The sequence below is a fragment of the Pseudopipra pipra genome, chromosome Z (genome assembly GCF_036250125.1).
Source record: "Pseudopipra pipra isolate bDixPip1 chromosome Z, bDixPip1.hap1, whole genome shotgun sequence".
In the NCBI taxonomy this organism is placed as follows: domain Eukaryota; kingdom Metazoa; phylum Chordata; class Aves; order Passeriformes; family Pipridae; genus Pseudopipra; species Pseudopipra pipra.
Genome location: NC_087581.1, coordinates 60,897,639 through 60,919,572, shown reverse-complemented (window position 1 = coordinate 60,919,572; position 21,934 = coordinate 60,897,639). Strand labels below are relative to the sequence as shown.

The 21,934-nt window shown below is 39.7% G+C and overlaps 1 protein-coding gene across 7 annotated transcripts in view; it reads right to left on the bottom strand.

Moving 5' to 3' along the window:
• Positions 1 to 21,934, bottom strand: part of PALM2AKAP2 (PALM2 and AKAP2 fusion) — a 269,801-nt gene that overhangs the window by 99,581 nt on the left and 148,286 nt on the right. For all 7 annotated transcript variants that reach the window (XM_064641776.1, XM_064641785.1, XM_064641773.1 and 4 more), the window contains one exon: positions 8,879 to 8,961. In XM_064641776.1, the coding sequence (XP_064497846.1) occupies positions 8,879 to 8,961 (83 nt within the window). The remainder of the gene's footprint in view (positions 1 to 8,878; positions 8,962 to 21,934) is intronic.

Below are 21,934 nucleotides of genomic sequence, written 5' to 3'. Positions count from 1 at the left end.
GGGGACTGCAAAACTGAGGATGTTTTTATACTTTTGAGCCTGTGGACATGAGACTGAAGTCAATGGTAACGGCAGACGCTCAACATCTCTGAAAAGTGGACCACGTGCTTATGTGAGACCCTGTTATTATACAAAAAGGCTCTTATTTCTACTCTTTTTATCTCTGCCATATAAGCTGACCTAGTTTACAATCTGCCTCTGTACAGATGTGTGCACTTCCATGGGCAGAAAGAGGGCAGAACCATTGCCAACAAAGAGTGCCTGGAGTTAGGAAGGGGAAGAGACACAGGGTGGCTCAGGATGGGGAGATAAAGAGAAGGAAATTAAAGAAAAAGATGTTTGGAGGAGAGGAGAGAGGAATAGGGAGAGAAAAAAGCAAAGCTGTATGCATATCTGCTGCTCCTGCTTTATGCAAGAGACAGGAGCTACTCAGAGTCTTTGCTTTGGGAACTTGTCAGTATGTGGGAGCCTGGTTACAATAAGGCAGATTTTTTTATTGTTATGCAGTGAACCTTCAAATGGAGAATAATTCAAAGGGGATACCTCTTCCTATTGAAAATTCTTTCAGGTTGCTGTTTTACAGCCCAGCACACTATTCTTGTTCTCTATGAACTCCCAAAAATGCTGAGAGCAATGCAGAATAAAGAAGGGAAAGAAAATACTGTGGTAATGATGCTGAATATGCCAGGCACTTCTACAACATTTATAAAATGAAATGCAGTCGTGAAAGGTGATGCCTGATATGGTAGACTCCACACTGAATTTACTGAATATGAAAAATGAGTTTTGCTTGGGATGCAGATTTTTAAGTGTGTTAGAAGGCTGTCAGAAATTTAGTGATTAGATTAATTTTCTTGTGATTCTGGTTGTTTCTCTGACTGCAGAATAACATGCAGATGAGCTGGATGAGGGAATGCACCAGCTTGTAATAATGTGTGCGAGATGAAAATGGTACTTCAGTGTATTCTCTGCATTTATAAAGCTAATAAATGCAGAGATCCATCAGTCAGTTAGCAGAAGAGCTGTAGAAAGTTTGGAGGTCACATTCATAAATGCTTTATATTCAGTGCAGGGATGAAATGTTGTGAATTACAGAGGCAGGGAGTTGGTGGTAGAGAACTGACTGGAGATCTCTGTTCTATTCCTGGTGTTACTGGTGACTCGTGATGCTAGTGAAGGCAAGTCAGTTTCCCTTATTTATCTATATGAGTTGAAGAATTTTAGGACAGGGACTACCTGTTAGTGGGAGGACCTCAGCTGTGGTAATATGAACAGTTCATACATATTATGAACTTTAAAATTCTTTTCTGAAGTTATTCACCTGACTAACAGGCACATTTACACACGTCTATTACGTGGTAGAATACCTTGGCAAGATCTCTATCAGCAACTAGCTACATGAGTAATCTCATTGACTTAATGCGACTCCTTGAGTGAGTCATGTTTTAGTACTCGCTCCATAAACTGTTTTAGTCATCACTGGCTTACAAACTATGTGCATAGCCCTGCCAGAACTTACCACGCAGTGTAGTGTGTTTTACTGCAAGCAATTCTGTCACAGGAGTAATACCCAGTAGTAACTGTGTAATCTACACCCACATTAAGAAGTTACTCTGTTCTGCAATTGCAAAACCAGCCGAGTTTCACTGGCATCATGTTATCTTTGATTCATACAAACTGTTAGTGCCCCTTCACAAGAAATTCAAAGAAGTATTCAGTACCTGTGATACGGTAAGGAAAAAAATCTATTTTGTCACAACATGCAGGGGTACCACTGCAGAACTAACTCATGGCTTTCCCTCCTTCTGGAAAATGCAGTCGTTGCAAATCTGGAGCTGTAAGTTTTCACTTAAAGTTCTTTACAGTCTTATTTCAGCTAATGTTTCTGCTTTGATTACTCCTGCCTTATCTTTGTCTCTTTGTATCCCCTTCCACAATAGCCCCTGTTTCTTTCCTCTGTTGTGGGCTTTGTGACTCCTTTCAGTCTGCTCCTTTTCCTAAGTGGAGGAAAAAAAAATCCCATTCAGTAGAATCCCTCTTTTATTCTACAAACCCCTCTTTCAAGTCATCAATAATATCAACATAAGGCAGTCCTGAGAGATGGCTTGCCCATGTCCAGCTTGCCTGATTGAGCCTGATCTTCCCCAGGGGCAGGAAGTGTATCTCTATATATTTTTTGAATTACTGTGTACATAGGAAGAGCCATATAAATATAGCACTACTTGTTACCACAGCATTGCATATTCAACATTTATATCAACTGCTGGGGCAAAATAATCACAGACTACAGTACTTCAACAATTATGTACAGTTGCATATTGTTCCTCCAACTGAACAGGCATAGCAAAAAAGATTTAAAGAGCAGTCATTATTTTAGAAATAGGGAACCTCTGTAACTGTTCTGTACAATATTTGAATAGCATATTCTCACAAAGAGCATTTGTTTGTGAACTAAAGAGCTTGATCCAAAGCCCATTGGAGACTCTTCCAATGCATTCAATGAACTTTGGATTAAGTCCTTCCTGAGGAACAGATGCAGGGTTTTATTCACTACTATTGGAACAATAAAAATGACAAGACAAAGAATAAAGTTGTCTGCAGAGAATAAAGCACTGTTGTCCTGCAACAGCTTAAATACATTAGGCTCTATAGTTAAATGAAAGTCCTGTAGAGTTAGTCAAATTGTTTGTGCAGCTGATTCACAAAATGTACAGTCCAGAAATGTTTAAGTATCCACGTATAAACACACAAACACAGCGTATTTCACCGAGTATTCAACTTTGTAGTATTTGCAAGGACTGAGTTATACACATAACTATAAATTCTAGTTGCTCAACCAAACATAATGCAGAAATACTTTGTTGCCATTAATCATCAAAATTGTGATGGAAGAAAGAACTGGAATTTTTTTTATGCCATAGCTCTTAGATGGTTCTGAAGTGTTTGTTGAGACCTCAACTAGAAACAGGCTTTCCTTTAGTAAGTTTATCTCATTCAACATAGTGATTTCTGATCTGGTCCATGATGTTATCAAAATGCAAGCAATAATGAGTGTTAAGGTGCAGAGACATTTGCCCCTCCAGGAAAAACTGGGGCCACCCAGAGTCACCCCAAGATAAAGAGTCAGATAAGGAGATAAACAACTCTGGGAGACACAGGAGAGTAGACTGAAGTAAAAGTGGCAGCAAATGAGAACAATTAGCAGAAACTAAGCTGGGTGGGAACCTGGGACTTGCAGCAGAGGCAAAATAAGAAGGGAATCTGAGGCTTTCAAGAGGCCTTTGTAGATCTTGTGAAGAGATCTAGTTGTAGAGAAAGAGAGAAAGCTATGTTTTTGAAACACCTGCATGGATTTATGTAGAAAGTAGAAACTGGGAAAGAAGCCTGGATTAAAACAGGTTGCAGTCCTAGCAAAAAAGACTCTCATAATGAATATGTGGAGAGGCAGATGGAATTTGAAAGAACTGAGGAACTGGCAGGGTCTGGGGCAAGAAAGTATGATGAGCAGAAAAGGATGTAACACAAAACTTTTATACCGGGAAAGACAACAGAGAATGAAAACCTGACAACTAATACTACACAAGGCTACTTCTGTAACTATTAAAAATATACCATTTAAACTTTACCTGCTCATATTGAAATGTTCAAAATGTTTTCAGCTCCCCAGTAGCAGTCTCAGAAACAAATCAGTCTTCTTAAATTCTGTGCATTCAATTACTAGGCAAAGGCAATACGTTCCTTGCTCCAGTTCCAAGAATTAACTAAATGCAGAAAGGCACATTTATCATGCCATCTTTTCCTGGAGCTTTGCTGCAGATATGCTCTGACAATAATGGAGAAGAGAAATCTCTCTGCCTTTGCTTTTACTTCCCTGATGGGGAACACTGTCAGCCCGCAGTGACTGAAATCCCTACTACATAGAACAGCAGGACCCTCTTGCCATACTCCTAACATTTTCACCTTTATGCAGCTACAGTCTTAATGAATGGTCCTGCAAATTCTCGATACCTTCCAGTACCTTTGCTCATTGAAGTACAAATCTTCAGCAGTTAAGCTGCCTTCTCAACGCATTCTACCAAGCCTTCCACTTGTTCCTTCTGGCACTATTGCAATGGTGTTAAATTCCACAACTGGAAAGTGTAATCTGCTACAGAGTGGATAGCAACATTAGAAATGATTGAGAATACCAAGACTACCTGAAGGTTCTCAGAAAGTCTGAGACAAGCGGATAATATTTCAAAGAAGAGGATAATAATTTCAAACAAGAAATTCTTTGTCTCATGACAGATAGTGTGTATTTTTCCTCTCAAATAACAGTACCACATTTTCCTAAAGATGTGCCTCTTTCTTGAATTAGAAACGGAACAGGCACAATGACCAAACCCATGGCCAGCCTGAAGGACTGGTTGTCCCTGCAGTAAGCTGAGATCTTAGCTTCACTACATTTTCTGATCATCAGAAGTACAATCAGGCAAAATAAAACGATGATAAGACAATATGAGAAGCTGATAATAGGTCTGCTGATTAAATATACACAGTATTCTATATGGAAATCCAGCTCTGCACTGCAAAACTGCTGTGCTTTTTAATGTCTAACTGACATGCTGTTGGAGAAGGCAATCTTATTTTCTTTGAGTATGGAGGTAGGGGGGCATGTCTTACACAGGTGCCAAAACTTGACAGTCTTGTTACTTTGCTTTGACAGTTTCCATAAAGATTCACAGAAATAAAATTACAATGCCAGAGATCAAACGTAATGTCTCCAATCATTTTGAATGACTGACGACTCTCTAGTTTCCCTGACCAATGTTGCTTGCCTCCATCATGATACAAAGATGCACTTGAGAGGAATTAGAGGAAATAATTGGAAATTAACTCTTAGCTGTGTGCTGTGACATGAGGTACAGTGGCTCAGATGAATCCTCCTCTCTGTCACCCAGCCCAGCTCTGCTGACTTCAGCACAAGGTGAACTTCAGCCAGGACCAGGGATTGAGAGTGCAGCCTGGGAAAGCAGTGATGAGAGTTGGCAGGAGACAACTGGGGAAAGCATCAGCTGCAGAAAATAAACTACTTTGCTCTTTGAAGTTGCCTTGTACCTTGCCTTGGTGTTGTACTGCATACTATGTCTGAGTTTCAGCAGCACCCCTTCATGGCTGGCATAATGGCAAGATATGTCTGAAACTGCCTGAAGGGTCAGGAAGAAGGGGATATAAAGCCATGCAGGTTTACACTTCAAAAGATGACCAGGAACTTTTAGTGTCTGGCCTCACAATCTTCAGATACATATACTGTGCAGAAAGGGCATTTCCATTATAAACTGATCCAGAATGCTCAAAATATCAAAGCCTCTGTCATTTTGAGTTATCTGTAAGGTTTTCATCCATAACATATTTATGGTAGCAGGATGAGAAGGAGGATGAGGGGAAGGGGTGTATCCTGGATCTGCTTGATTTATTTTTTGTTTGTTTGTTTGTTTTTGAGCAGATGCACAGTGAAGTTAATGAATCTTTCCAGAAATTTCTGGACTCAACGAGGTTCTTGGGTGGTATAATATTTCATAACACCAATGAAAAAACAAAGTTCTATATCTCTGATAAAACACAACAGCAAAATACTAGCATTCTTTTCACTGCAAGACAAATTCTTTCAGCCTCCTGCTGATCTTTTTATGGTCCTAAAGGTTTTGTTGAAATTAGAAGTTGTTCACCAAGATAATTTCTCAACCTCTTGTACAGCAGTATTGCAGAAAAGCCAAATAGTGCATATGTACATCTTCTTCCTTGTTACCAGTCAGCAGCAATGATGGTGGAAAAATAAAGACAACCAGCTGCAGTTTATGCTACTCCTACACACATACACTTTTTTTTTGAGCAAAAACTGCAAGAATGGCTCAGTAATAAAGTACATGATATTCTGAACCTGCACTCTAAAAAGAGCTGCAGGTATAACAGGATGTGTTTTAAATGCAACAATGAAGAGGCAGCATTTTGCTGTTTAGAAAAAAAGGAAGAAACATAAAAAACCTCTCCAAGATCCTTCATAAACTTTGTCTTGTCCAGCAATAGGTCCAGTTCGGCCAGTTCTGAAGATGTTACATGGAGTGGCTCTTTTGTATGACCACGTTTTTCCCTTCTTGTGAGGGGGAATGTTGCAAGTGTAACATTTGTTTACTGATCCATATCCTGTCTTCACTGGTCATGAATGTCATTACCTATTAGATGTAAGAATTTTCTATGCTTTATTAAAAGCTACACAAATTACCATTGACTCGAACCAGACAATCAAGAGCACAGCCAGGACCTAAGTGTACCTTGTTGTTCCTTTGTTTGTTAAAGTTGAGAGGAACTTTACGATAGCCCAGATCTCCCCTTGGAGTAAGTAGGATATTGAAAATAACAGAGATTGAGGAATTCTCTTTCCTGTTTCTATTAACTGAAAATCTGCTTTCTCTTGACATTATCTAAAGAATATTGCAACTAAGTCTGCGTATTTTCAGAGTTGATCTAAAATTGATAGTTTTCTTATATGAAAATAGCATTGCCTGTTTGACATTTTAGCAATAGAAAGGAAAATCATTTTGGATTTGTCTCTCTTGACAAATGCAAGCTTAGAAGAGTTTATATCCAGCTGCTCCATATAGTCTTTGCCTCAAACATCAGGATCATCCCTTTCACAAATTGTTATCATGTTATTAAAGAAAATTTCAGCTCTTTGTCATCTGCTATCCATGCAGGTAAGGATACTCTCATGGACTTTATTGACCTTCCTGTGCTAGCACTTTGCTGATTCTGCTCACACTGCATTAGTGGCAGCACTGAGTCAGCCTCCCTTTTACAAAATTCTGTCATTAAACTTCCTCCCTCAGCAGGGGGTCTTTATTAAAAAAAAGAGACCTCTATTTTAAAACCAAGGAGGAAACAATGCTAAGTCAGATTTTGTTCTGCATGATGTTACACTCCCATGCATTGGAAATACTGTGTTATTAAAACAAATTGCATTCCACAGTCATTTTTCCCCCCTCTTCCTTAAGTATGACCTTAACTTAAGCCAGAGAAAGTTACAGGCTGATTAAACTCTCAGAGATTTCCCAGCAGCCCTGGAGGTCCTTCTTGCGATATAGAACTGCCACAAAGTGATACTACGTTGAGCAGGCACTGATAGAAACCAGGGCAAAACATCTGGGAATGCCTGTGCAAGTTCATGCTCCAGCTGCAATCAGAATGATTTAAATATCTGATTTAACCATAACATGAATGTTCCATTTTGACTTCTTTGCATTATCAATTTGAAGCTTACTTTTATTGCTTGTATTGTAAATTGTTTCCCTAAGGAAAGGTAGATTCTTATTGACTGGTATCCCCAGGGCCATATTAATTTACTGCTTTATATAGATTTAACTTTCAATTTGGTCATTGTTTTTGATAGCCAAGAGTGTGAAATTTTGTGCTATGTTGTCCATTCTAAACTGTTAACCACATGTAGTCAGATTCATATTTGTTATTAGCAGATCTGTTTTGTTTTGGTATTTTTTAAACATCATCTTATTTCAGCCCCTTTGGGATTTTATCAGCACTTAAATAAAACCTGGATTTTGAGAAAATTAATTTTTTTCTTAACAACTAAAAGAAAAAAAGTTAATAGTATAAGAAAAATCAAAATATGGGTTTGTTTACATTTTTGTCATTAATAAAAAGAATTTTGCAGATGCTGATTATTCACCATGGCCTTTAAGATCTTAAAGCTAGGTGGTGTGAGGTTCTCACACCAGTTTTTGCTCATAGACCAGAAGAAGAAATAAACTTGCTGCATTTTTATCTTTAAATGCTTCTCTAAACAAAGGGTTAGTTATTGGGCTAAAATTAACTAACTGTAATTAAAAATAAAACAAAACAACAAAAAACAACTCTGCTTTTATAGCAGATGTATGAAATATGCTTCATCAGTCTGATCTGAACCTGTTTAACAGCCTCATTTGCTATTTTAATTTAATTTAAAGTGTGAAAGATTAAAATAAATTTAGGCAGTAATATGGGCTACTTATATTCAAGTTTGCATCTTTATTTTAAAATGTCCAATCTATGATAAAAAGTTTTTGGAGAGGCCTCTAGGTTTTAGCATGGTCGTTTTTGTCTTCAGACAAAAGCTGCTTCACGTTCAGCAATATCAGCCACCCTGAAGATGAATGTCTTGGCCCTGCAGGAATTCACTTGCCTATTCTCTGCCTTTCCACTCTCAGTATCTTGCTGACGAATTCTTTTGCTGCTGTTAAAAACACATGGCTGCACGTGATCACAGTGAGAATGACACAGAAACAGGAGTATTTCCATCACGGCTTTGCCAGCAAAACAGTGTTTTTCCACATGCCACCCAACCACACCAGGTTACCAGGTGAGGGCTACGCTTCTCAAATACTTGCCCTCCTCATGCAGACCAGCTGCTTGAACAGAGCTGTCCAGCAGATGAAAGGAGGTGGGGTAGCAGTAATTGCAGAGGGGCCTGTGGAGAACATGCAAGGGAAGACGGAGTGGGGGATTGACTGACAGTGAGGGAGGACAGATCATTGGTTTGACTCCATCTTCTGTAAACTGCCAGGATTGTTTAACAAAACCTTGCAAGAGATTCACTTTTACTCAAAATCCTCCTAATCTGAACCACTGCACTGGATTTCCAAATAATTAGAAAGAGGGCCTGTGGTAGCCAAGTGAGTTCAGTTTACACCAGTGGGGTCTGCTGTGCAAACTGCTCCCACTATGACAACCTCCTTGCAGCTGTAGATATTGGCACATTCTCCTGAGCAGAGGCTGCCACCAAGCATTATATCTGAGCACAGTGCAGATCCCTTTGCCTCCCAGAAGGACGCAGTGAGAGGAGACTTACCCCTGCACCCTCTTTGGCTTCAGAACTTTCCCAGGAGCATGATGCCAGTGGGTCCCCCAGATGCATAGCCAATCCTCCTGCACCTACAAAACCAAAGACATTTATTGCCCATGGGAGAATATGCATGGTTGAGAGGTTGTTTGCTTTGGATCCATTTCTACCCGCCATGCTCTGTCACCAGCCTGGTATCTTGTCAGTGTTGTTAAAGAAAGTGGAAAGGGTACAAAAACGATGACTGAGAAATATCTTTGCCACCTGGAGACAACTCTGCAGAGAGGCAGCCACCTCTGGGAGAAAACGCAATGGGTGCTCAGTGTGTTGACACAGTGTGCCATGGAAGGACATGCTCCATTTCAAAGTGCCCAGTGGCCATCCCTGTCCCTAGGGTGGTACTCAGTGCCAGGGCTGCCCTGGTCCCTGGTGGGGAGTGGGATGGCCCTTTCTGCCAGGTTCAGCCTTGTCATCCCCAGAGAGCTCCAGACACCGGTTGCTCTGTCCTCACCAGTGTTGCTGTGCTGAAGGTGCTCACACCATCCCCTGGATGAGCTTGTCCCATCTTGGGGAGTAGCCAGAGGACCTTTCATCACTTCTGTGTATCCAAAGGGCAGAGTAACTAAGAGCACCTAGGACCCTAAATAATTGCATCTCATTAATGAATGCTGTTTGTCATCCAGGCAGTGGATGACACTGCTTATCAGGTGATATCAGGTCACAAGCACAGCTCGCAGGGCAGCCTGTCAGTCCTGTCTGGAAGAACTTCTGTACTTTTATTTCTACATCGAGTTTAAGCCTTGAATAAGATAAGAACATATTACTGATTTCACCTTCAGGGACAATCTTGCTTAAGCATAGCTAGCTACAGACAGCTGCTTGATTGCTTTTGGGATTTCCATAGCAATGGCAATAATTGCAATACATAATGGTGGATTAGAGTCAGATTAAACCAGTGAATACTTTCTAAACTGCAAAATTAAATTATAAGGGTTACATGATCTCCTCTATAGAGGAACAGGATGTATAAGGACTTGTGTATCATCTCCAGTAGCTCTGTTGAATGTACATGTTCACACTGAGAATACATTGAATAATTTTCCTTGTGCTACCACAACATTGTGCACACCTACTAAATTTGAAATAGGCCTCGTAATAATACAGCCTGAAATGGCTCTCCAGCTCTTGGTCAATAGAAGGATGGTTATTCATGCCCTCTGCTGCTACTTCACTCTATAATCTTGAGTGTGTCTCTTCAACCCACTACTGTTTATGTATGTGCCACAGTTGTGTTATGATTACTTATGCAAAAGGATCTGTAAATCAGGGATGCCCTTTGCTTATTTGTTGCTCCAGCAGACAATGGCACATGCTAACAGTGCTAGCTTGAGCTGTAGTCTACAGACACTACAGACCTGTATCTTGCTCTCTAACAATTTTGGCTGGTGGCAGCCTCAGATAGACATCTTTTACTCTGGAAGAAGAATATTAAAAAGTGCCAGTGAAACTTATATGCCAAAATCCTTTACGTGCTTTTAACTTTTTCTTGCACAGGTTCTTTGGAGCTGATCCTTCCTCTTCCCACATGTCAAGCTATAGTGTCCATGTAGTCCACAGAGCCAATAGGTAGCCCTCACCAAGGTTTGAGAACTGCATTAAAATCAGTGTGAGTAGTAATGAAATTGGGACTTTTTTCCTTGTGGTCTCCATACCCTGGAGAAGTCCACAAAATCAGAACTCTAATCCTGTAACTTTAACACAGGACTGATCCCTTCTTTATGTTCATCTCTGCTGGGGTTCCCACAGAGCATTGCTGCTTGTCCTGATTTCTTTTTTCTGGTGTTTTTTTTCTTTCCAGCTCTCTTTGATAGCTTTATTCATGCTAATCTCAGGCCAAAAGGATCCCCCTTGTTATATATCTATAGGACATTTTAACATAGTGGGCCTCCGACTGTCTACTGATACCTATATGCTCTCCTGCTATCCAAATATAGATATAAAATAGACCTGTGTGCCATTTTTTTGCCATTTCACTAGAACTTCTCTTCATACCCAGGCTACACTGCATCTTTTTCTGCAGTGTATTTGGAATTGTGAAGCCTTCAGCATGAAATCCTTGAATGGACACCACCTCATTACCTGGTAGCTGTAGGAGTTAAGTTTCCAGGACTTAATGCCCCCTAGATTTAGTCTGATTCTTTAGAGTGAATGTTCCCACAGAGTCAGAAGGAGTAATACTTGATTAAAATATTTGTGTTTACACTAGATTTGAAAAGTATTGAATGTGACCTTGCAGCAGAGTTTATGGTTTGGTTTCCTCCCAAAGCACTCTTGTGTGCAAGTCAGCAGTCTCATCATGTAGTGTGAATCACTCCACATCTGAACCAACTGCAAGTGTGGTTGAGGAGAGAGGGATCAGTTCACTAAAAACCATACCACTGTTCTCTGATGAAGTGCTGATGTGTGTGCAGCCTATGCCCATCGAGAAACAGCAGTCTGGTGACTAGGATGCTAAATGGAGGTGTGGCTTGCCTAATTTCACACTTGTGCCACAACTAGCATTCTGCATAACCCTTGGAAGGCATTGGCATTGTCTTAAGTTGTCCACTTGTAAGTGATACTCCCCATTGATGTGGCAACACATGAAAGATTAAGAAGAAAGCATTACAGTGGTAATAAGTGGACTTAAATAGAAAAAAAAGGTCATGGAAGTCTGAGGCCTAGAAACTAACACACAAAAGAAAATTATATATTACCCACAAATCTCACAAAATAAATAAATACCATAAGCCTGAATAGACTTCATCTCCATAACGTATTTGTTGAAATGCCGTATCTCCTACAGCATGGATCTTGGACTTGATTTACATGAAGGATATGGCAATTTTATAATCACCCTTAGATTAAAAAAAATAGATATTTGGGCATGTTTATATCCATGGACATGTTTTAAAGGCCCAAATAATACCAGTTCCTGCTGCCATTAGCACAGCTAAAGTTTTACATCTGATTGTCTGTACAGCAGTGATGAAGTAACTCAACCGGAACAGCTGCAGGGCAGCTCCATCAGCACTATTGGGGCCCACTGGTTTTTCATCCATCTCTGTGCATGCTAGCTTCACTTCTGTGTATCACTGTGCTGACTTGTTTGTTTCCTTTTATTTGCTGTTGATTTCAACTGTGAATAGGGTTTGATGGATGACAGGAGTTTTGCAGTAAAGAGGACCAAATAATACAACAGAAATGAAGCTGAGCTAATAGTCTCTTTCCTTAAGAGATGTATTCCCACAGACTTGGGAGAGAAATCAAGCTGCAGACAATTAGAAGGAATCTGGGCTCTCACCAACATCAGCCAGGTGAGAGAGGAACAGGTGTTATCAAGATAGGAAGGATGAAATTTGAGTAAGAATCAGCTGTCCAGTTACTGGTGATGTATTTGGCAGTCAATGTGTAGAATATGGCTGAAAAATAGAGGTACTGATGAGGTATCTGGAAAACTGCTGTGCACACCCACTCGTTGCTCTTATCAAACAAGGGGAGACTTTAGCAATTTGTTCCTGAATCACAGGTCTTCATGATCAGCACTGTGACCTGGAAGCACCTCTGATTTGGTTAGCAGTGACCTGGGGGCAGTACACTCATCTCAAGGGTCCTTGCTCCATCAATCTCTGCCAAATCCTTTGAGTTTCTGCTCTACTTTCATAGAAGCTACACAGAGAAAGTAAACTTTAAGGTGCAATTCAGCTACTGAAGTATGTCAACTTTCTGCAGTACCCAAAACCCTCTTAGAAAATCCTTCATAAATGCAAAACTTAGCCAGAAACTACAGACATAGGGTCTTAGTTTTGATATTTGTTTTAGCAACAGAGTGCTCTGTGTTTTCAGCATACAGACTCCATTGCTGTGTTGTTAAGCTGGTGGGAAACAACTCCAATCCTTTTCCACACAGCCATTAACACTGTATCCATCTGAAACCTGGCAGCCTACATCCTCTTGCCAAAGAAACTAGTGCATTAAAGGGCCAAGTTGTAGCATAAGAGGAATTGAATCAGGGAATAACTGTAGTAAAAAGATTTTTTTCCTTAGAGGAAAAGGCAGATAAAGCACTTAAGGGTATTCACCAGGAAAATTAAATCAATCCTTCTTCATTTCTCACAAGATAGTAATTTTTATCTGGCCTAATCAACTGTTCGCTTTCATGCAGGTGGAACAGTTTAAGACTTATTATTCTCTTTCACTGAGACAGGTTTCTTGTGGGAGCAATTCTAGTCCTTTTCACTGCCAAAAGGACACATTACTGCTACCAGTTTGGCCCTCTCTCCCTCCTGCAGGGTGCTTGCATCCCGGGTCTACTGGCTAGTCTGCTGCTCACCAGAGTGACTCCTGCCCTGTTCGGACGGGAAGGAAACAGGTCAGCTCCAACCACATAAATCCTGGATCATCACTAAACTGGCCCACTTGGTCTTGAATAGGCCAAGGCAGCAATTATTAGAGCAACTATTTTCACTTGCCTTGAATTACAGGAATCCTTGCTGTTTCTCAGTCTGCTTTCTTTCACCTACATAAGACTTGTCATTAAAAATGAAAGGCAAACTACGTCCTCCTGTTGATATCTTGGCAGTGCCCAACTGAGCCAGCAGACAGATGCCACATTACACTACAAAGTAGAGTTTGTCACCAATTATTCTTGTCATTCAGACAAATAAAATCCTCAAAGAAGGAGAGGGAGAGAAAAAAAAGAGATACAGTCTACGAAAAAAAGACCTTTCAGCAAGAGTGCTGACGTTTATTTATTGAACCACTAAATGGATTGGTGGTTTCATGGTGTTCAGATTGGGAGAGGTCACATATCAGCAGGAAGAAAAAGGCATAACAAGAGGTGAAGAAAACTGCTCATATCTGGTTTTTGCACTTACTTTTCTTTAATTAATACTACGTTTAGGCATTGTATCCTTGCTGGATTTTGAAATGATAGCAAGGAAACTTTCTTACCCTTTAAAAAATGTTTTGAAGGCTTGCCTCTGAGTTAAGAAAATATTTTAGTCTCAGTTTCCATAGAATTTTCAGTCTATTGCAGAGAGTGCTGTAGGTGCTCCTTCTCTTGTGATGTGAATATCTCTCTGATAGCAATTGTCTTAAGTACACTAGCTCATATAATGTGTTTTTCTGCATCTGATAATCATGTTATTCACAGGTGTGGATGCACAGGTTATAGAACTAATGGCACACATCTCTTTTGCTAGTTGGCTTTTCTTTTCAAAATGATTGTTTTTTTTTCATCTTTCACACTGTGATGTATTTTGTGCTTAAATACGTATAAGACAAAATAGAAATAAGACAAAAATCTCCCTAATAGGGCTAGTAGGAGGAAAGTCACACCTACTTATGCCCCAATTAAACTTCCATTGGTGGTTGCAGATCTCCATCACTGAGATGGATTATCTCTCTTCAACTCTGTCAGGCCTTCAGGAGTGATTTGAATTAGCCCAGTCTAGTAATACTCTTGACACGGCTTTTGAATGTTTCAGTTGTGTGGGAAGAGATAGCAGCTTGAGAGGCCAGTTATATCTTCAGCCATTTACTAGAATGTCATGCCATACCAGTTGCAAACTTCATCCTTTATTTGTTTTAACAATGAATTTCTACCTACCAACATCATTTCTGGTGACCAGCAGTGATTAACTAATGTTGATTCTGACTGTGTGTGTATTTACTCTCAGATTTAACTCTGCAGTCAAAATCCTTTTAATAGTTAATTGTAGTACCATAAAATAGCTGCAAGTGTGCAATGAAGTTCACAATTTCTGCTATGAAGCAATCAAAATGCCCTCAGAACCATAGTCTACATATATTTTGGAATGAAACCTTAAGTATAGGCCAGCCCTAAAGTTAAAGCTATTCTAAGAGAATGAGATTGCAATGTTACTTAGAAAATAGCTTCCAGTCCCAGCAATCTTTTTGACAGTGAACAGCTTTCAATGGAAGAAAGAGAGAACCACTAGTTTTTGATAGAAAAAATGTCTGCAGGAAATAAGCTAAAACTCTGACATGAATTGTGAGGTTCATGCCTCCCTCAGGGGAAAACCTGTGAATTTTGTTTCTTTCATTTGTAATAATTTGCCTTGGAGTACATTCTCTTATTGGAATTACTAGATAAGAAGGGTGTTCTTATATCATTAAAAGATAGCCTCCTAACTTTGTCTAGAGTTAGTTCCTGTATGTCACAGCAGTGCAGCCAAATGACGAATTCATTGTCTTGCACAAGGGTTTAAAAATAGCAGACAACTCCTTGAATGATATGAGTAGGGAAGCACAAGTGATTAATCCAAATTCTTTTTTAATCATGACATCTTAAGCCTACCTACAAGAAAGAAAGCAGAAGGTAGCAGAAAGATTATCTGCTACTGATAACCATTCTCTATGAGAAGAAAGAAAAGCCATCACTTACAGAAACAGCACTGAAAGTCCATGTCTGTAATGCAGTGAAGGAGACAAACAGCTTGTGGTGTTCACCTCACTGCACCTGCATAAAGGATTTCTTGGGCCCAAGAAATGCATGTGTGTAAATGCATGTTTGTAAATACCAGGAAGATGAGCTTCTAACCCTCTCAGCAGAGTCAATAGAAAGGACTGCAACAGCTATGTCCAATTGCCTTAATTCATACAGTTTATCTCCTCTCTTCATCATATTGATCTTGGCCACACTGATGCAGACAAGGCATATCTTTATGACCCCTTCTGCTACCTGAATTAGACATGCAATTGCATGTACCAACAGTTGGGAATGCTACCTATGTACACAGAAGATGCTGTGGAAGCATCTCCAAAAGTCAAAAGTGGCATGTGTGCAGTTAAACCTACTTTCCTCTTAATTTGTCATTTCCTCTGACATTTAGCAGCAGACAGGACATTTCCTACTAGTGGATACCACTACTGAAGTAAATGGCTGTGCCTTTGCAATGCACCTCATGGAATTAGGAGGAAATCAATCTCCATTTTTCAGCTGTGTCTTTAGATGACTTTCCAATTATGCTTATCTGCTTTTTCCTGCAGTGAGAAACCAGTCTGACTCAAGATGGTGAAGCCTTATATGTGTCAGATGGCGTTACTGCAAAGGGGCTGGGACAATCATACTCTGCTGGTATTTAGCTGCAGGTAATAGAGTGCATATGAGAGGAACTACTTCTATCAATTTTCCTCTCATACCTCACAGTCACCTTCTTAAGAGGTGACATTTTGGATCTGGTTTGCATCTGGAGATCTGACAAAAGTATCAGGCTCACTGAAGGTGCACCACAAATGATAGAACTGTATTCCTACCTGTGGATTTAGGAATAAACAGGTATAGCTTATTCTGAACAGCCACTTCCTGTGCTGCTAAAAGAAGCTATATTACAAGATTTTCACAGGCAATCCAGAAGTTAAACAAATAAAAGGGGTTTTATAGCATAAGGCCCTGAAGAAGTAATTCAGTCCTTGACAAGGCAACAGCAAGATTCCTGAGTACACTGAGAGTGGGCTTGTGTGCCCAATTAGATTGTCATGATTAAGGGCCAGACAGCAATGAGGCAGACATAACCCAGACTGACTGTGATCTGGTCTAAGGTTTGATCCCCAGTTTTGCATACTTTTGCATTACATTTTGCATACATTTGTGCTGTCAGTTGCTTTGAAGAAATATTCATTTTTTCTATCAGAAAAATCTGTATTAATACTTTATTGCAAAGTCAGAACTGTCAGTTTTGCTTAGTAGAAAATGGTATTAATTAATGCCTTGTCCCTATCTTCTGTTGTGGTAAAGAGTAGTGTACCAGGTATGAAAGAATCCATCTCAATCCTGCAGTTGTACTAGACACATGCTAGTGCAAATCCTGTAAATTCTGCAATGGCAGAGTCAAATCTTGCTAGACATGGCATATGAGAGTTGAAAGGTGCAGGGAAAATGGTGTTTTTATGGCATGAGCCATGACAATGCTGGAAAGCTACATAATCCAGGGGAGCATACCCTTTCAGGCCAGATATTGAGTTCACCTGAAGTTGAGGGTAGATCTACTATCTGCAAGAAGAGATCCAGATCACTGAACAGGGTTAGTAACTGTGTAGACAAATTAAAATCACTGCTTGATGTAAGGTTAATGTAATCTGGCTTTTGACAAAAGGACACCACAGATAAGATCCAGACATTTAAAGATGAAGACACCTGTCTTCACCTAAACTTAGCTGTGCTGCATGGTAATAATTTTCAGTCATTTCAAAGGAAGTACTTATAGAGTAAGTTACTGCTCAATTAGAGAAGATGCATCAGCCTCTGGCCTTTGTGGATAATCTTAGAAAATTATATATAATTAGGAAAAATTATAATGTTTGCTTTCAAAGTACTATTTTTTTTCCCAAAAAAGCAAACTGTCAGGCAAACATAATACCCAGATATGATATATCCTCCTCAGTTTTTCACATATCACCTCCCCCTTTAAAATAGGTAGTGAAATGTTTCATTTTCTAGCCACAACGTTCAAAAGAGGCATGACTCGCTGGTCAAAACTCCAGTGATGTTTCTTATTAAAGCTATGTGCTTTAGAGAGTTCAATAAAGGATTGCTTGGCTTCCTAATAGAGGAAGAGATCAAGTGCTTTGAAAGGAAAAGTCAAATTAAAAAGAAAATAAATTATGATTTTGGGTTCATGATGTTAGGCTATGTTGTTCACATAAAAGATTTAATATTTAAGGACAGATCACAAGTTAATGTGCAATGTCAAATGATGTCCTATCCATCACCTTCCATACAATAAGGGCATTATGAGAAGTATTTAAACAAGCAACATTTCATGAGTACTTTTTGAGTCGTGTTGCACAGAGACGGGCTAACAGGATAAAGACTGTCCCATGCTTTGAGAACTCATGTAAAGACAGCATCCAGAAACGTAAAGCCTACATTCTGCCTGGGAGTCCCTCCAAACCTCCACATTAGTAAACATGATGGGATATTAAAGAGGTGCTTTCTCTCTGCACTTCCTAAAAGAGCACAGGCCAGCCATGCATTCCTCTCTCAGCTCTTCAAAGTCACAACATGTGCTCCTTAAAACATGCCCTGCTGATGCAATGCAAAAACTCTGACTCTTGTGCCTGTGGTATGCTAAACATGGCTCTTCAAGGGTAGAACAAACAGCTACAGCACAATCCAAAGTCAATAAGAAAATGCTGGTTGACTTCTGCAGGCTTGTGGAAATTATCAACTCTGCTCTATGTGTTCTCTCTCAGCTGTTTATCTGTCCTGTGACACGCATTGTCTAAATTTCAAATCAAAAACATTACTGAGGCAATGAAAGTCTTTAAGCACTTGCATTCTACAATGCATCGAAGAACAGCTAAGGCTAATGCTTTGCTTTTGATAGCTGTGCTTGGATTCAACTTTTTGGAGCCCAATTACTTTAATTTACAGCACTCTCATTACCTGCTGGGGCAGAAGTCACATACAAGGCAGTCTCATGATGTGAGAGGTTTCCCTGTCTGATGAGACAGTCCATCTGTGCAGGCTGCACCAAAGTGGAAGCTGATGCATGGACAGTATATGTGACTGTGGAGTTTTTGTGGAGCTTGAGTCCTGAGCCTAGCTGGGAGTATGCTAAAGCTGTAATAACCAAAACTGACCTCCTTTTAGATGTAGCATCTCCCTTTAGCTGTGCTATTTATTTTGTTCCCTCCGTTCCTCCTTAGCATTCCTTAGCATGAACATAGAATAGTGTTGATTCAGTAAAGTGTCTTCCTGAGAGAATTAGCTGCCCTCTTGAGAAAATAAGCAGTGCAGAGCCTGTACCAGGGTAGCAATAAACATTTTTTGCAGCTCTCATCTTGACAATAAGCCCATAATACTAGTGGAACAGAGCATGAAGAAAGCATAAAATTACATCAAGTTTTCAATTAACTTTCATATTACCTGTAACTCAAATACTTATTGCTTCTGTGCTACAGTTATTACTTGCTTTTATAAGATTTTAAAATAACATTTTAAAGAGGCAGCCTGTCCTGTAGAGAGATTCCAGCTCTGAAAACAAAGAGCAGGAAATTTCAGAAGGTTTCAGGGTAAGCACCCAAATGTCAGACTGCTCTAAACCATTCCTGTTGAAATTTAGCAAGCTAAGTTTCTTGTGAGATTTCTAGAAACTAGAAATGTATTAGAAAGCCTCTTTTTGAAAGAACTACAGTGCTTTCATGTCAAGTCTTGCCTGGAACATGAAATTGTCGAGATATAATGAATAGAGGTGTAGGTTCCCCCCCCTTTTTTTCATTCTCTTTAAATGATAATAAAATTTCTTGATCCTCAGCAGCTCTCAATTTGTGAATAGTTCAGTCTGAGTTTAAGTTCAGTTTGTAGCTGCTTCTTCCTTTATTCAGACTATTCAAATATTCTCTTCACAATGTGCACCAAGTAACAGATAAAAGCAACTGTCATGCTTAATTTATTTTAATAGTGTGGGTAGGTTGCTCGGATTTTCCACATTTCCGTCTTCTGAGAACAGCAGTGAGTCTTCTAGTTCAGTAAAAGACAGTTTCTAAGAACAGAAGAAATGCCCCACTGGACTGGAAAAATTGTCTTTAACAGAAGCAGGAAGAGACTTCATACAGGGAGAATCCCTGTACCAGTCTGTATCCCTTGTACTTCCTCCAGCATCACAATCACTAGATTAAGAATGTCATTGAATGACAAGACATTTCTGTCTTGTCCCTTTAATATGTTTTCTGAATCTGTTAGCCCTTGGTTTGTTAACATGGAGACATTACATTTGTTTGTCTGGGTTTTTTTGTGTTTTGTTTGGTTGGTTTTTCCTTCTGCATAACACCATCACCATCTACATGGTATCTGAACTACCATATTTAGCACTATCAGTTCAAAAACCTCTAAGGAGAATAGACATTTTGAACATCTAAGATATGACTGTAAAGGGATTGAATGCTCAGGAATACAAACATTCTCAGTCTGAATTTCAGACCACCTTAAAAGAACCTCTCATAGTATCCAGAGGCAGAGGCAGTCAGTGTAGTCATAACTTTCAGGAATTTTAGCCTCTAGCAATGTTTGTTGCAGAGAAAGGATCAGGAGAATAGGTTCACACTCACTACGGACACCCTGTTTAATAAGGAATTAGGTTAGCAAAGAAAGACAGATGGCAAGAGCAGACAAGACAGTTTGAGACCTAAGGCCTAATTCAGCTCTGACACAGCTAAGCTGAATGGCCATTGAAGTCAACGACATGTTTACGTGTTTGTATCAGGGCTGAATGTTCCCCTATGTTTAGCAGAAAGAGCTGAATAGTTGACTTCAGATAGATGTTTGGGGTTGTTTTGCTTTTTTTTTTTTGAAAAGCGAGTATGGTCATATGAAATTGTTGATGCTATCCCAAAGCTCAGACTTTAAAACCCAACAGATTTAATGAGCAGAGATGTTTCCTGCATAATGCAAATGCAGCTGAAAAACAGTGCCTGGCCTAGGGCTTTGTATATACATAATGGAAACTAACAGATGGGGACGTAAGCAGAGGCTTGTTCAGTGCAACCTTAGTTTAATGGGACTATGAATCCTTGTTCCCTGAATCTGAGGTAGGTCTTTTTTTGAGTTTCTACAAGAGTTGCTGCTGAGCACCCAACTCTTCTTAGAGTTATACTAGGAAGCGTATTCATTCTCTAAGTGAACATTCGGAGAAGAAGCACTGGAAGCTAGCATTTCACTGTTCCTCCTTTTTCCTTCTGTCTAGGTGCCTTCAGCTGTAGAGGAACTGAGAAACAGTGCTGGGAGACTAAAGAGTTACCAAATAGTCTCCCTTTGTCCTCTCCTTTCTAATGGGTCAGCTCCAACAGCTCCTGGTTTGTAATTTTTTATTTTATTTTGGTTTAAATTAAAAGATAGATCTTATCCTAGGAAAATGGGATAATACTTTATGTATGCTGCTATGTAAGTACATCTCTGGCTAATGTGGTTTAAGGCATATTGATTCCCCTGTGTGCCTTTGCTCAGGGTGCTTCTGCTAAAAATCAGTGACTTGGGTGATTGTTACTGGAAAACAGTACATTAGTTGAGACTGAGTTACCGAAATGTTGCAGAAATTTGGAAAAGCAAAGAAAAAGAGGACAGAAGACAAAACACTTGTGTTCTTGTGGGTTTGGTTTTTTCTTTCTATCCTCCAGAAACATCATCAGAACACTGCTTATACAAGGAAGCAGTAAAAGATACCTCTCTAATGGGAACAGTCATGTTTCTGCTATGTAATGCCATGGCATTTCCCCCCATCCTCTACTAGTGCATCAGCACAAAGACAGTCATAAAACAATGGCAGGTAATTTTTCTTTGGCTTTGGGTTAGCACACACTGCAAAACAACCTGGTCTATTAAATAATGAGAACTGCCTCTGTACCTAACAGCTCTCAGTGCCAATGACACACATTTACGGAGCAGCAGCAGCTTTCCTCATGATGGTTGCTCGGTCGTTGCTAGACAAAATGTTTGCTGAAGGGATACATCAGCAATAATTGTATATACAGGAGGTTTGGGGTCTCTAATTGTTCCCACCCTGGGCACTGAAGCACACTGTGGGTGTACAGGTTTTTAACAGGGGTCCTTGCAGGTGAGAAACGGAGTTGCCCACCTGGTAGCTCTTCTGTTCATGACTTGTCCTCTGTGCATGCATGGTAACAGTGAAGAGACACACTGGCATCAGAAAATGTTTTTATCTGAGGAAATGGTTCAGCTACCACATTGTAGGAAGCCACTTTATTTTCTCCTGTCTTAGTTCCTTATTTTTCAGATGACAGTGATAGCACTTCTCTGCCTTAATGGGATGCCGTTGTCTTAAAATACACATTACATGCTAAAATATAGCTTACAGCATCTTTTGCACTTTAGTTGTTAAAGACCACTTCCATTCGATTCTTCACCTACTGCCTGGAAATAATGAGGGATGTTCCACAAATACTTAGGTTATTTGATACTTTAGTAAAATCAAGTGTACCAGGTCAGTTGCACAAGGCACACATGCTATTGTGCAAGATTCTATCACTTTGCTCTTAAGTTAT